At 42.2% G+C, this 15133-nt stretch overlaps 1 protein-coding gene across 1 annotated transcript; it reads right to left on the reverse strand.

Moving 5' to 3' along the window:
• Positions 1 to 10160: 10160 nt before the first annotated feature.
• Positions 10161 to 14807, reverse strand: inab (internexin neuronal intermediate filament protein, alpha b). Its single transcript, XM_069704985.1, has 3 exons — positions 13671 to 14807; positions 13051 to 13175; positions 10161 to 12971 (listed from the first exon to the last, which is right to left on the reverse strand). Exons 1-3 carry the CDS (start codon positions 14712 to 14714, stop codon positions 12701 to 12703), a joined length of 1440 nt encoding a protein of 479 aa, XP_069561086.1. The 5' UTR covers positions 14715 to 14807; the 3' UTR covers positions 10161 to 12700.
• Between the last annotated feature and the right edge of the window lie 326 nt (positions 14808 to 15133).

The raw sequence follows: 15133 nt of genomic DNA on the forward strand, positions 1-15133 counted from the left end.
CTCAGTAAGCCTCGGTGTCCTGGAGCACCTTACCGTGCTGAGTTATCAGTTCGTTTGTAATGTCAAAGGAGGCATTGATTTCCATTCAGCTGTCTGTTGTCATGGGAGAAGAGGACTGGAGTTACTGTGTGGACAAACTGTATTAAAACATACATGCGTCTTCAGAAACGGCAGCTAAATCCACATATGAACCTGTCCATGGTGAATGTCTTTGTTCTCCTTGAGATGTGTGTGAGAGAGTGAGAGAGACACACCAAAGAGAGACTGGGGGTGAACCAGGTTTCCCTTTGTTACCATTTGATGTCACCAGGAGGGGAGGGAGGTAGGGAGGGGAGGGGAAGAGGGTGGGGTGGACCGGATGATGGGAATGTCCTTGGAGACTGACCGACCCGTACAAATGAACCGACAGAAGGACGTGTGGTGGAACACGAAGAGGCCGGTGGATTCACGTAAATTCACTTCACTTCTGCATCCACTGCAGTGTGATGGTCATTGATGTCATAGTTCAAATTTAGAAGGCAAATTATTGAGCGTAAAAAACTTGCGATTTCCTGAGCAGTGACGCGGTGTCTTCGCCCTCACAGAGCCTGTAATGATGCTACTGGATGGAAACCGGCGAGCACAGTGAACACCGCTTTGAGAGTCAATTAGAGGTAATTATCTCATCCATACATGTGCTTCAGATCCCGTGACCTCACGACCCGGTAACATCTCCAGCTTTCACATCTCTCTGCCTCACTACAAATATAACATATTTATACAAGTGATATATGTCCTCTCGGGGCGAGCAGAAGTCGACCATACAAGCCTTTAAACTGCCTTTTAATTAATTGCTGATCCTGCTCCATCGATCAGCTCTGTAATTATGGGCCGTTATTTTGCTATGGATCAGCTGCCCTTGTGAAAAAACACACACATGCACACAGATGAACATGATTGCCTGCACACCACTGAGCCCGCCGTTTAAAAATAAATAAATCTGTATCCGCTTCCTTGTGGTGGGTAAATATTTTAACAGTTTACCAGACACAAGACATTTCCTGAATGAGTCTTCAGCCCTGAAGTCCCACCGGCCTACGAGCAAGCTGATGGTTTTTTAAATACGGTCACGCCAAGATAATTGAATGCTTTTGGTGTTTTCTGCCCGATCAATAGCTGTTTATGTGTGTACAGTGACACAGTATATCAGCCTCTGGGCCGACCGCCAGCAGGTGGGTAATGACTCCAGTCAGCACTTTAGGAGATGGAGGAGGAGGGGGAGGAGGGAAGGGCAAACACACACACACACACACACACACACACACACACACACACACACACACACACACACACACACACACACACACACACACACACACACACGTATGCATGCATACTGTAGGCCTGCAGATAGGGCACCGAAGGGTTGCATGGATTAGTGGTGTTGGTGTAGAGCAGCAAAGAGGGCGGAGTCAAGGTTACAGAGGTGTTCGATAATGCTTTGTGAATTTGAATGTTGTCACTGATGAATCTGCAAACTGCAGCACTGCAGTGAGACGGAAAAGAGTAGAACAGACAGACGAAAGGAGGGCAAAGACGTAGAAATGCAGCACGAATGAATTTCTGAATAATCATTAGGGAGTATTTATAGAAGTATAGTGTACTTTAGTGTTTCTCGGTCTGTACCCGGCAGCTGCTCCTCTGTTGGGTTCTGTGTCTGCAGACGAAGATGCTCTTGGTTCCTCCGTGAGAGGCATTCAGACGCTCCATCACCGGATGATAGTGCGTCAAACCGACACTTCCCGTGAGATAAGTGAAATAAATGCGATGAGCTCACTATAAAAACAACGTTCCTTCAGTTTTTCGTCCTCCTTGGCCGATGAAGCGCAGTTTTATTTGTCACATCTGTAACATCTGTGCGGCGCTGCCAAAGCAAATGGAATCAATGAGTTACAACGACATCCGTCCGAAGGTTTCTCTCGCTCGGTTGCTCTCATTAAGGCGACGCCTTCGATCAATGATGACATCTGATTGATGAAAACGGGCGTTAGTGCCATAACTGTCTCTGTTTTTATTAAGAGAACAACTGCTCTGTTAACTCCAGCCGGCCGTTTCTTCTCCGTGGAACGACATCGTTAGCGTCACGAATTGCCGCCTTTTGAAGGATGAGATTTTGAGTGATGTCTTGTAATTACGTTCTGCTCACCCGTGGCCGGCAGGTTAGACTGAAAGACTCACCTGCGGGCAGACAGACGTCCATCGCTAATCTTAATGATATTTCTCTCAGCTTGGTTGAGGTTGAGCTCAGGGGAGAAAGGTGATGATGGTGCTATTTGATACTCTGTTCGGTGGGAATTTAAACTGATGTGATCTTGATTTGTGCATCATTTTGTCTCAGAAGTGGATTTATTTTCTTGAACTTTTACTCAGCACCAGCAGCGTGCGCACATACTGTATCATTTAACTTCATCTAAAAGCCATTTTCCGTTTGCCATTTTCTACGTGAAGCCATTAGAGCATTAGAGCTGACCGACCTTCGTGTGTTTAGCAGCAGTGAGAGGGCTTTTCATTTTGATGAACTGCCACGAGCAATAAGAGATATAATCTACAGACCTGTTGCAGGGTTAACTCCAGTAAATGTTACTGCAGAGGAAGGTGAGAGAAGAGTATGGACAACCCCCGTTCTTCTCCTGCCCTGTGCAAGTCTGGATGTTTGAAGACCGTATACTCTGTGGGCCGCGGGAGATTTGTCAATAAGTTGGTCCCTTGAGGCAGAAAATCTTTTCTCCTGCAGCCTGACAGCCTGCAGCGCTTCATGTGGGGAGGACGATGAGTCCCTTTCCCGTTTTTACATCCTCTACTGCACAGAGAGCTGCTGAGGCGGCGAAAGGATTAACGCAGGGCCGATAACTCGTAGAGTAATCTCCCTTTCAGCGTGACACTGGACCAGAAGATAACTTCTGTTTTATATCTGATAACAACAACAAAATCCTGATGATGATCATTGTTTGCAGAGCTGCAATAATCAGGAGTGTGAGAGGCAAAAAAACAAAAAAAACCTCAATAATCCAGTCAAGGCTGCAGATTACTGTTGAATTTTAGTTTGTCTGTTTAAAAAAACAGATCTGTGAGAAAATTGCAATGATACACACAAACCACATTTGCACAGTCTTACAAGGCCTGTTGAAGGTTGGACTGAATCCTTTCCCACAGTTGGGGACTTTAGAGGAAGTAAAACAAGCTGCACTAATTCATGTTTTCATATTAACAATTACAATGTGAAAGAGGAAGCAGAAAAAAGTGAATTTTTCTCATTCACTGATAGAGATCTGCAACTATTTGCGAACACATTATCTCTTAAAATTTTAGGCGTTAAATGCAAGTGTGTGGTTGACAAAAAACATCAATGTATGCAGGTTAAAAGCACAAGTTTACACACTTTATTGCAGAGTTCAAGGCTGCAGCTAACAGGTTTTTGTCATGAGCACTTTCACAGAGAACTATTATATGGCAAAAAAGCGACACATCTTTTTTCAGAAGGAGGTGGATTTTTCAGAGAATCAACCAATCACATTGTGTCGAAGTAGAACGGATGTTAACGGACATATGGAGTAGTAGCAACAGCCAAGACATCCTAATTCAAAACCCCCGTTAAGATAACATCTGCCCAATGTCCAAGGTGACCTGTCGTATTCTCCACAGACCACAATGATCTCGAAAATTAGTCCTCACAGCCAAACAGGGCTTTAATAAGGAGCTGAGTTTAGGGAGGTTTCATCTTTCAAGCTCTTATTTAGCTTTCACCTCAGAAAGAACCACATCTGGCTGAAGTGTTTATACCAGAAATATGAAATGACCATTTACTTTCACAGGCAAACGGTAATGGTGACTAATTTTTTTAAAGATTATTATTGCTGCTTGGTTATTAGTAGTCTTGATAATATGGCCACTTTTTAAGATGCAAACAGCCACATCCTCAGAGCCTGAAGATTAATTATTGAAATTTGCTCTGCCTGACCTCTTAGTTTAACACCTGTTCAGCTGCACAGGAAATGAACGCTCGCTGATGAGACCTAATTATGGTAATAAAATACAAGATTTAATGAATACATCATTTGATTTTTATCTTTCTGGACATTTCATATCATCACATCACATTTTCACCTCTGCAGATGGTATTTACCAACCAGACTGGGATGGAGTCATTTTAATATTTTATCACCGGGGAACAGGAGCAAAGAAGAAAATAACAGAATACATTTCTGATTAAAAAAAAAGAAAGCTTAACTTTCATGAACTCTTTCATCTGATGAGAATATATCTGTTCTGAGGCTGTAACATAAGTGAGCAAAGGAATCCTTAACATCAGTCAGTGAAACAGAATAATCTAAACCTGATCAGAGGCATCGGCCTCATTCAAAGCTTCGAGCTTCATTAATTATTCCATTTGTCACAATCACTGCTACTGCGACTGTTCTTACAGCTTGAGGAAGGTTCTTCTCAGCATCAGTTTGAGTTCAGCTTTGTTGCATTTTTGTACCCTCAGTTTTCTTTTTCTTTTTTCTTTTTTTTCTCCAAATGCTGTGTCATAGTCCGTCGGCTGGATGTTGAACAGAAAACACTAGAAGGGCTCAGCTGCTCTATTATGGATTAGACAGCAGCAGTACACAACTCGCCTCTCAGAGACCTGAGGGAACGTTTTAGGACATAATGGTACACTGTGATCTTTGGAGACATGCATTAGTCTAAAAAAATGTTGTGAACATGCACCTGTGTGACAGATGCAAACAACTGATAAAACAGTTTTTCATATTTTTTAATCAGTTACTGCCATTTCTTATATACAATATACAGCAGATGTAATTAACCAGCCTATAAAAAGGCTTTTTATGTTTTTAATTGCGTGCAATTTTATGAGGATATTGCTTTGCTATGATTTAGAAACCAAAATATCTTTGTCCAAATGGTTCTCTTAATGCGAGTTTGACTCCAAATTGCATCTGTCAATGCTGTCAGCGGTCGCTGCACAAGGTTACTGTAAGGACATGTCCCTCTAGGTCCATTTTGTTTTGCAGCACTCCTGCGCCGTCCTCAGCCTTCTCCGAAATAACGAGTCTCACCTGAATAGGGACCTAACAGCGCTTCTCCAAGCCACTGACAACAGCAGCAAAAGTTTAACTGAGACATATGGATCAGATTAGTACAGTTAATTTGAATCAATGTCAATTCATAAGCAATTCTTTCCTTTAAGAAAAAATTATCCATCTGAAATGCTTTATTTTCAATTTCAATTCGATTCCAAAAAGTGCACAAAATCTCCCGATTTTCCAGAATATACCCATGTGGTTTAAAATATCTGCGGGGCATATGCGTTTATTTATTTATTTCCCAGATTTATCTCCACGGTGACACTTTTTGCCTCCGGTGCATTGAGTGCAGCAGCAGTCTGCAGAGAGTCAGCTCTGCTACTTATGATGCACACATCACTTTTCTCAGAGCACCTTCCTCCTTCTCCACTTTTTGATGCAGTCAGTCGAAACCTAAAAATACCCACCTTTTAACATCATCTCAAGTTTCCCTGTATAACAGTAGGTCTTTTTGTTATACGTGTTTCATCACAGGAGGAAGTGATGAATCACACTTTTTCACACCTGAGGAAAATAAAATTACTTCCAAAAGGGAAGAAGGAAGAGAGATGAAAGTCCTGATGTGAGCTGTTTTTAATGTGATGTGTGATTTCTTGGAGTCTAGTTGCGAAGTGAAACGCTATATAGAGTGACATCAGCATGATACCTGCTGTATTTGAAATTCTGCATGAAAGTTCAGGAAGTTTGAACATTTCAAGCTATTAAAAAGTAGTTTAGAAAAGCTTTGATGAGCTTTTTAAAGATTTTGCATTCTTCATGTATCATATTTGTACAGTACCTGCATACAAACAGAAATCTTAAAATTTATGGGGCTTTTTTTTCTTTTCTTTTTTCAGTTTGAGAAAGTACAAGTAAATACACCTGTCCAACTATTTCTCCTTGAAGCATGCAAAGACTTTACTGAAGTTGCAATTTATGCCTCGATATCTCCACATAAATTACTCTGCAAAGATAGTTGTGTGTTCAAAGGGAAAGATTTTCCATCATCCAGGTCACGTCCATTCTCGGTGTCATGCAAATGTCTTCAAGTCCAGTTTGATTTTGATAACACTTCAATTCAAAGGTTGAATCTTATTAAACAGACAAGCAGTGTTAGTCCTAGATAGATAAAGGGTGGAAATCTTAACATGTTTCTATGTACTGTACTTCTTTTCCACAACTATCCCTTGAAAAACTGTTCAATCTGCATATTAATTAACCTAGTTGCATTTAATGATAAATATTATGCACCTTTTTAGCTTTGAGGTTTACAAAGTGTTTTATAATTGATGCCTCATTCACCCTGGCACACGTCCATCTGAAAGAAATCCAGTTGGCTTATAAAACAGACCGACCGTGACCTGGACGACTGACAACCTTCACAGACAGACTTTTCTACCATCTGAACCATAGCTGCCCATTCAGAAACCTCCGAAAATAAAAATGTGAAGCATTGTGTTGGTCAAATCGTGTTTAAGTCAGCCTTCAGCTTCAACAAAGAAAAAGAAAACATGGATCATTTCTAAATGAGATTAAGTTTGTTAACCTAAATCAAGTCTTCAAATTCTCCCCCAAATTATATGAGGAACAATCGTGGCCATCGACCACTCTATTTTCTGATTATGAGTGAAAGAGACTTTACCGCCAATGTAATTGTATTTCTTAGGTTGAACGCTGCCCACACAATGTTAGCCAGAGGTCAAGAAGAAGGGCTGCAACCTTCCCCTTTGTTCAAGGAAAAATATCTTCCTTCCCTCTGTCTGTCTGTCTGTCTGGCCCTGCTGGCTCTGTCTCTGCTATTATTAGCACCGAGGGAAAAAAAGGAAAAAAGCCACAGTGGTTACCAGAGATAACGCCTCGTCACCTCCCAATGATTCAGCACTTACTGCCAAAAAAGAAAATGGCTGGAATTGGTCATTTCATGCAATATAACAAAATGGAAAATTCCCTTTCACCCTCACAGATTCTTCATTAACAAGTTATTTTTAGTTGTTGCTACCGGAGGTTTGAGGCTCATTTAATTAACATCTTCCTCGGTGATCTATGATCTCAAACTCCACTCTTTAATTTTTAATCTGTTTTCTGTCTCCTCATTCATCTTCTGGTCTGGCTTCTTCATCAGTGCATCTGCCTCTCCCCAGACCTGTCTGGACCAGGACTAGAGCTCCCTACGGCAACAGCAGCACAGCAAGACGCTAGCAACCGCTTCCACGGCAACAGCAGCAGCAGCAGCAACTCAAATTAACACACCGTTTACGGGTACACAGACTGAGATATGAATAACTGCTCTTCACTGAGTCAAATGGTAAAATGATTAAGATGAATTAGTACTATTCAGGCCAGGCTATGATTGGCTGGGAAGACATCACTTGAAATAAGAAGCGGAAACACGGTAGAATCCATATTTTACATCAATGATTATGTTGGGAAATGAATTAAAATGAGAGAGCCAGATTACAACTACAAATACTTTGATACTGTAAGTGTCACAAAATGGTTGAACTTTGGTTCATTCTTGGACTTTTTGCATTATTGGTCAAACAAAAGGCAACATTATCGTACAGATACAAGTGGCATAATTAATATATCTGGAAACGCTAAGTTAAGACATATTTAGATTTTTTTTTAGTTTGATGTCCCATCATCCTAACATGGAGGGGGCGGGGTTTATGATCTAATGTTGCCCAAAAAGCCTTTTCCTCATAGACCATCGTTGTAGTTGAGACCTGATGTGTAGAACTGGTGACAGGATGCCTCATACTGCTGGTTTGGTTTAAATTAAAAACATTGAATCCAGGTTCTGTTTGTAAAACCTCCCCGGCGCCTGCAGAAGTTAGTTTTATTGCTATGACTTGTCTCTTGGCTGAATGCAGTGGGTCGCACAACGTGGACCCGGATGCCAGAGAGATTTTCGAACTCGTGCTCCAGGCCAGCCATTTTTCATTTAAGTGAGTGAAAAACAAACACTTCCTGAATTGTCAGTGAACGTTTCTTTAAAGGTGTATTGATGGGGAGAAGGGGATGAATTTTCACTACTTGTTATTTGTAAAGCCTGTTGCCTCTAACTGACCTTAAAATTCAATAAAATGTTTTTAAAAGGACACAAAAACAAGATGTTTGAGCAAAGTAAAAAAAAAAAAAGTGTCTCTTTCCTTCGTTCATGTAACAACATCTCTTCAACGTCCTCTTTGGTTTCTGGGTGTGTCTTCGTGAGAGATCACACACATTCGAGCTTTAATACGTCTGCACAGCCGACACCTCGGTCCACGAAAGAGAAATGGCTTCGATCCGGAGACGCTGACAAATGGGTGAAATTTACGGCTACGGCCTGATTCTCATTTCCAGCCCGTGTGGGGCGTGAGACACTTATCACTGGCCAGAACATGAAACATGCTTCTCCCTCAATGCAGCCTGCTTTAATCCTCAACACTGCACAGAGGAAGACGTGAGTGTGCATGCAACTTTAGATGATATTTAGTCCTTTAGTCTCAAGTCCTAAAGTCAGAGGGAGACCCCAGAATTTCCACAGACTTTTTAAAATCACTATTTGATATGTTTGGGATTGTTTTCAGGCTGCAGGATGAGTTTGCTTCTACTCAGAAACCTCCTACTACACGATGCATAAGACTAAACATCTAAAGTGTGTAAAGGGGATATCAAAGAGGAAAAGTTGCTATAACAAGGTGAGAAAAGTGTCTTTTTTTTAATGTACTGTATGTACTATAGGCACAGTTTGTTCTCTTTCTATTTGAGGAAATACAACACTGCAATTATGTTAAGACAAACACGTGTGTAATAATTATAGAAGGACACACTTAAGAAATCAGCCGACTGCGGTTCAATACTGAAGGTGAAAAACACGCTCAGATCATTTTCAGCAGTAAATTCCAAATTAATCCCAGATTGGACAGAGTTTTCAATAGGACGGGATATTTTATACATGGTCGCACACGGTACTATATTTCATATTCTTTCATAGCCTTGAAAAGCTCTCATGCGTTTTCTATGGTTATGAAGTACGGGCTTAGGTGGAACTTAAAATAGAAAGTTGAAGCACTCTTCAAATTTGGAGGAAAACAGGGAGGGCTGTTTCATAACAGGGCTTTTACAGTGGTGCTTCACTGGGAGGCTTCCACCACACCTTCTACTCAGCAGCATTGCAGGGGTATAAATCTTTGAAGAACTGCAACCTGCGTCACGTATGCACACGCAGCAACTAAGCTGTCCCACCCAGTCGGTGGTCTCGGAGCGAGAGATGGGCAAATCAGAGACGATCCAGGGGGCCCAAGGTCTGAAGGTCTGTGTGTTGGGTGGAGGTGTGTGTGTGTTGGGGGGGGGGGGGTCGGGGTGTAAAGGTCGTCATACAGTACAGCAGCAGGTAATCCATCATATCACTATAATGCACATCTGCACAGTGACCCTGGGAGGCAAAAGAGTAAATATATAGCTTCAAGAAAGAGGTCAAGGTGACTTTGCTTTGTATCAGTCCAAAGTAACATTTACTTTAACATCTAGGAGCAGGAAAATGATTTTAAATTATTTAGAATATTTTAAATATATATAATATTGTCACTCAGCATTGAACCTCAAAGGTTAATTAATGTTTTCTTTATTTTCCTCTAAATTCATCCGATGGGATCAAGTGTAAACTTGAATCAGTGATATTACATCATAAACTATTTGTTATTTTTACATTTTGTATTGTTAATCTGAATTTTCAATGTTACTTAAGTTATCAATCAAAGTAATATGGAGTTAAAAGGAAAGTATTTCCCACTGAAATGTATGAGTAAAATTATAAAGCAGCATGAAATGGAAATATTCATGTAAAGTACCTCAGAACTGTATTTAAGTACAATATTTTTCATTAACCTCATTTTATTTTAAGTGTAGTAACTTATTCTTAGTTGCAGCATTAATAGGATGCATTAACATGTTTATAATGTCTGCTTAGATCTATCACCCAGACAGAAATATTATCATTTGTGTGCATCTTTTCCCAAAGCGGGTGTTGCTTATAATAAAAGAGACACAATGAAATCATGTGCAGCCCCAGTAATTTCAAGTCTTTATTGATATGGTGTCATACAACAGTACATGAGTATTAGTAACAGTAAAGAGAATAGCATGTCAACTACATTCAATCCCTATGCTTTCGTTGTCACAGTAACTATAACAAACGCTACTAAAGAGTAATAATGATTAAACACCCCACCGAACAGAATCATACACATCGAGCACATGACCAGAAGCTGCTGGTGTTTTAAGGCATTTTACATCCTACAGTATTTATTCTACAGTATGGCTAAAATCTTGATTGTTGTTTTTTTGGATCGGTGATGTTCGGTATTTTTCAGAAAATGCTTTTTTTTTTTTTTTATTTTTTTATTTACCTTTCCATGAATGTGCGCTTAGAAAAGTTTGGCAGTGCTGTAGTAGTGATATTTTGTTTTCCAGACATCCATGAAAGCTCTTTTGGTTTTCAGTGTAAGGACAAAGGCTTGACAAGAACATTTCATCCATTGTTATGAGTGCCTTCTATAAAATGCTGTTTGCGTACATTTTTAAGTTCTACAGAGTTTTTTCCTTCTGCTTGACACTTGATTTTTTATAAAATGAAATGCCCAACTTCAGATGTGCTGCCGCCTCCTACAATTCCAGTTATGATAGGCCACTGTGTAGAGATACAAACGCACTCAGTACAGTACTAAGATACTCGTCACAAGCTTCAGGTAAAACGATAGAAACCCAATCCAGAGCAGTCTGCCATACAATCAGTCGGGTTTTTTTTTTGTCTCCATTCTTAGAGTGAGCGCAGTTTGTCGGGGCGTTTATCACCTCGACCAGCAGCAAGAGAGTAAGATATCTGTGTTAGAGTTGGCAGTGCACAAGCAGGAAAAAAAACAAAAACGCGCTACAAGTCTCTTATACTGACAGATTTCTACTAGTGAGGTCAAACTACAACAGACGTTTTATCCAGTCATGGCCACAGTTGAAGAGAGAGAGGTGGAGTTGTCCCCAACACCTCGTGGTCTGGCAGGTGTGGACGGATGTGTTCTGAGTTCTGATGGAGTGTGTTTTCTTTGGGCTGAGTGATATGATTTGTTATCAATTCTGGGGTTTCAAATGTGCTTCATGGGAAATGGTGCTTAACAGTATACAACTCATCACACCCAGATGGATGGATCATACAGAATCTCATGCGTTTGTGCTTAAAGCGTCATTTATAATTCAGTCTCTAATTGACTGAACTGTATAAAAGACTCTTCTTTCTGATCATATCGGCTCATATGTGCCTCATTTTCAGCCTTTTAAGCTTTCCCCTATGTCCTTCATGGCACATTGTGCAAACTCAAATTCGGTTGTGTCCATTCCTATTTAAGTGCCTCAAAGAGGAGCTTCCCTACATGTTTTCGTAGCATCGACAGCTGAGATCTGTAGCCTACTTAAGTCACATCCTAAGAGATACAACAGCGGTCTGAAACCGAGCCTACAGGCTAACAAACACACGTCTGTTACAGTCGTTAGTAGGTGTTGTGCATGATGAAGCTCAGCACGGAAAAGCACGACTCTGAACCGAGCTTTTGAGCGTCAAACAACCAAAACGTGTTGAATGAGCGATGAGATGACGGATTCCATGCAAGCGTGACGTCTACATACACCATGCAAATTATGCTTGATTAATACATTTGTTTTCTCGCTTCCTTCAATTCTTAATCTCATTTAAAATAGCTACAGTAGTTCACGTTTGGTAAAGAAACTGCACCGGGAAGCCAAAAAAAGGGTCAGTAGTCAAGTGAGGATGTTCGTCCTCCGTCATACTGTTGTCATGCAGAACTAATCGGACCGCAGTTTAAAACCACCGGTGCTCCGACCAGGATAGGAAAAGTGTGCGAGAAGCGATTTTAAGCGGAAATAATCTTCACTTAAGAGGCTTAAAATATTGTTTATTCTTGTTTGTTTTGGCTGATTTCTTATATCGACGTGTGCTTCCTTACTAAACTGTCAGGAGTAACCTTATTTTTTATTGTAGATGCAGACCATTAAGACGAAGTGCTTCGCACACGCATGCTTCCCACTGAATGTGTTGAGAGGAACTCACAGCTTGTGGTAGAAATGCACGACCAGAGTTATTATCTACTGTGTGTCGGTGCTACACATCCATGTAACAGTGGTGAGAAAAGACCAGTTGACTTTGTACTTTAACAGACGCTACCTAAGTGCTTCTTATTGTTTGATGCCGAGTTTGTGAGACAGAACATGAGAAAAGAGATGGTCTGTGTGGTTTGGATAGTGTGATGGTTATAGTAGAGTTATAATGGATTTCCTATGGGAGTGGGGGGAAGGGTAGGTTAAGGGGAGGGGGGGGGACACCTGTGGGGGTCAAAAGGGACAAGGACAATTACACCAGCATAAAACAAACCTGTAGATCCGACACTATAATTACTTGTAGACAACCAGCTCACTCTAGTTCAGATAGAAACCATCATTTTAGATCCTGTAAGTGCTTCAAAAGACTAAAGGTTTGTTTTAGGATGGTTTTGGAAGATAAAGGGAAGCTTTGGGGGGGTCAAGAACAGGCTTACAGTCGACTTTTAGTTTTTCTGATTGGAGGGAATATCATCTGGCTGCTTCTCCATCTTCTTGGTGGTGACGATCGTCTCCTCATAAACCTCGCGCTGGGTCACCTTGCCGCCGGACTTGCTCTGCTGCTGCTGCTCCTCATCCTTGTCCTCCTTCTTGGAGCTCTTGCCAGAGCCGGAGTAGATGCGGGTCTGGTAGCTGTAGCCGTGCCCGACATTCATGGAGGGGGTGGGATAGCTGATGCCTGTCCCGATACGGGTCTCCTCTCCTTCCAGTAGTTTCCTACAGAGAGGAGGATACAGGGAATGATTGAGAGCAAGCAGTGACGTAAAAAAGAGGGGAATGATGAGAAGAACCTCACCTGTATGCTGCAATTTCAATATCCAGTGCCATCTTGACATTCAGCAGATCCTGATACTCCCTCAGATGACGAGACATCTCGCTCTTAGTGGTCCTCAAGTCATTTTCCAGCTCTGCCATGCTTTCCTGAGAAAAAATAAACAGTAAAACTCAGCCAGAGTTCCACATTTAAAGTTAGAAATAATAATCTGTTGCCACATTGCTTGCAGAGGAATAACTGCATACAAACACCTCTATCCAGCCTATTGTTAACCGAACATCGTGTAATGGAGTCATTTATGGGTAAATTGTGTTGAAATGTTTGCCCTTCAACATTTTTCAGTCATAAGTGCTGAATTAAAAGCAGCACTTGTTTGAAATGACCAATTAAAAGCACATTCACTCAGTGGGCGTTGTCAGATGCAGCTGAGCTCGCTGTCCCAGGGGAACGAGTTTCAGCACCACGGACAGAGCTCGACAGGAGCTGCCCCTCCTATCAGAAAATTCTCTGATATTTATACTGACAGAGAAAAAAAGAAAACACTTCACAGATTACTGATTTTTAATGTGATTTTTTTGTGAGACTGATAATAAAAAGCCTTTCCGTCTAATCATTTTGATAAGTCATAAAATCAGAATTACCTGGTAGTTGCAGATCTCCATGTTGTGCCTGTCCTCCATCTCCCGAAGCTGCTTTTCCAGAGACTCGTTGGTTCCCCTCAGACTCTCGATCTCGATGGTCTTGGACTGCAGCTGCCTCCTGAACTCGTTCATTTCCTCCCTGCTGGCGCGGATGGCCTCGTTACTCCGGGTGGCCTGCTCGGACAGATCCGCAAACTTGGTCTTGTACCACTCCTCGGCGGACTGCAGGTTCTTGGATGCCATGGACTCGTACTGGCCGCGAATCTCTTTGAGGGCGGAGGTAAGATCCGGCTTGGCCACCTCCATCTCCACAGACACCTGGGCAGCCTGGATCATGTCGGTCAGCTCGACCACCTCCTCTTCATGCACCTTCCTGAGGAAGTTGATCTCGTCCAGGAGAGATTCCACCTTCTTCTCCAGGTCCAGGCGCACCATGGTGGCATCGTCCACATCCTTCTTAAAAGCCTTGAGGGTGGCCTCCGCCTCCTCTCGGGCACGGAACTCCTCTTCGTATTTCCCCCTGATCTTCTGCAGGTCGTCTTCGATATTGTCCCTCTCGATCAGCAGCTGGGACTTGTCCCCGTTCAGCTCCTCGAGCTGGGAGCGCAGCTCGCGGATCTCTTGCTGGTAAAGATCTGCCAGGCGGGACGGTTCGGCCTGCCGCTGGCGCAGAGTCACCAATTCCGTCTCCAGCACTTTGTTGTGCTGCTCCAAGTTGCGCACTTTCTCGATGAACATTGCAAAGCGGTCGTTAAGACCTTGCATTTGTTCCTTTTCATTGGTGCGGACGATTTTAAACTCATTGTTGAGGGCGTTGCTCTGTGTCAGGTCGAAGGACTCCAGTGGCATGGGGCCGAAGGAGCGGCCAGACTTTCTGCTGTACGAGCCCGCGGATGAAGCGTTGGTCCGGGACAGAGAGGAGGACCGGTAGCCTCCGCGTGAGGGCACGTTCATAGTAGTGCGCGATGGAGAGGCATAACGGGGAGAATCCCCGAAAATCCTCCGGTAGGAAGAGGCGGAAAAGACTTCAGACCCGTAGCTCATCTTCGCTGGTATGGAGACAGAGCAGAGCGGTGGGCGCGTCTCCTTTATATAGGGGGGATCGACGCAATCACTAATTAATGCACATCCGGAATCTGTTTGGTCCAGATGAGTCAGGTCGTCCAGTCTGTATGCAAATCAACACAATATGTTGTACTAGAGAGGATTTTCCTTTGATCATAACTAGTCCACATTAAATCGGACATCAGTCCAGATATGTGAGTTCTTTCTGTGCAGCAGATGGAAATGTCCTTTTTGGCGCAGTGCTGATGAATCACTGTTTGGTCTTTGTTGCATATTCAAAGCAAAATATTGAAAATGTCCTTGTGGTAGCAAATATTCTTTTTCTGATATTAAGGTCCCCTTCTATTGCAAAAAACTATTGAAAACAAACTTCCACCCTAAATCCAAATGTACATCAT

This window comes from Brachyistius frenatus, unplaced genomic scaffold (genome assembly GCF_029030835.1).
Source record: "Brachyistius frenatus isolate BFR_SWC_R1_liver_20210118 unplaced genomic scaffold, ASM2903083v1 Contig_53, whole genome shotgun sequence".
Classification (NCBI taxonomy): Eukaryota; Metazoa; Chordata; class Actinopteri; family Embiotocidae; genus Brachyistius; species Brachyistius frenatus.

Coding starts and splice junctions, on each gene's coding strand:
- inab (XM_069704985.1), bottom strand. CDS start 14,714: ATGAGCTACGGGTCTGAAGTCTTTTCCGCCTCTTCCTACCGGAGGATT. Junction 13,176..13,670: donor TGGAGATCTGCAACTACCAG/GTAATTCTGATT, acceptor ATTTTTTCTCAG/GAAAGCATGGCAGAGCTGGA. Junction 12,972..13,050: donor ATTGAAATTGCAGCATACAG/GTGAGGTTCTTC, acceptor TCCTCTCTGTAG/GAAACTACTGGAAGGAGAGG.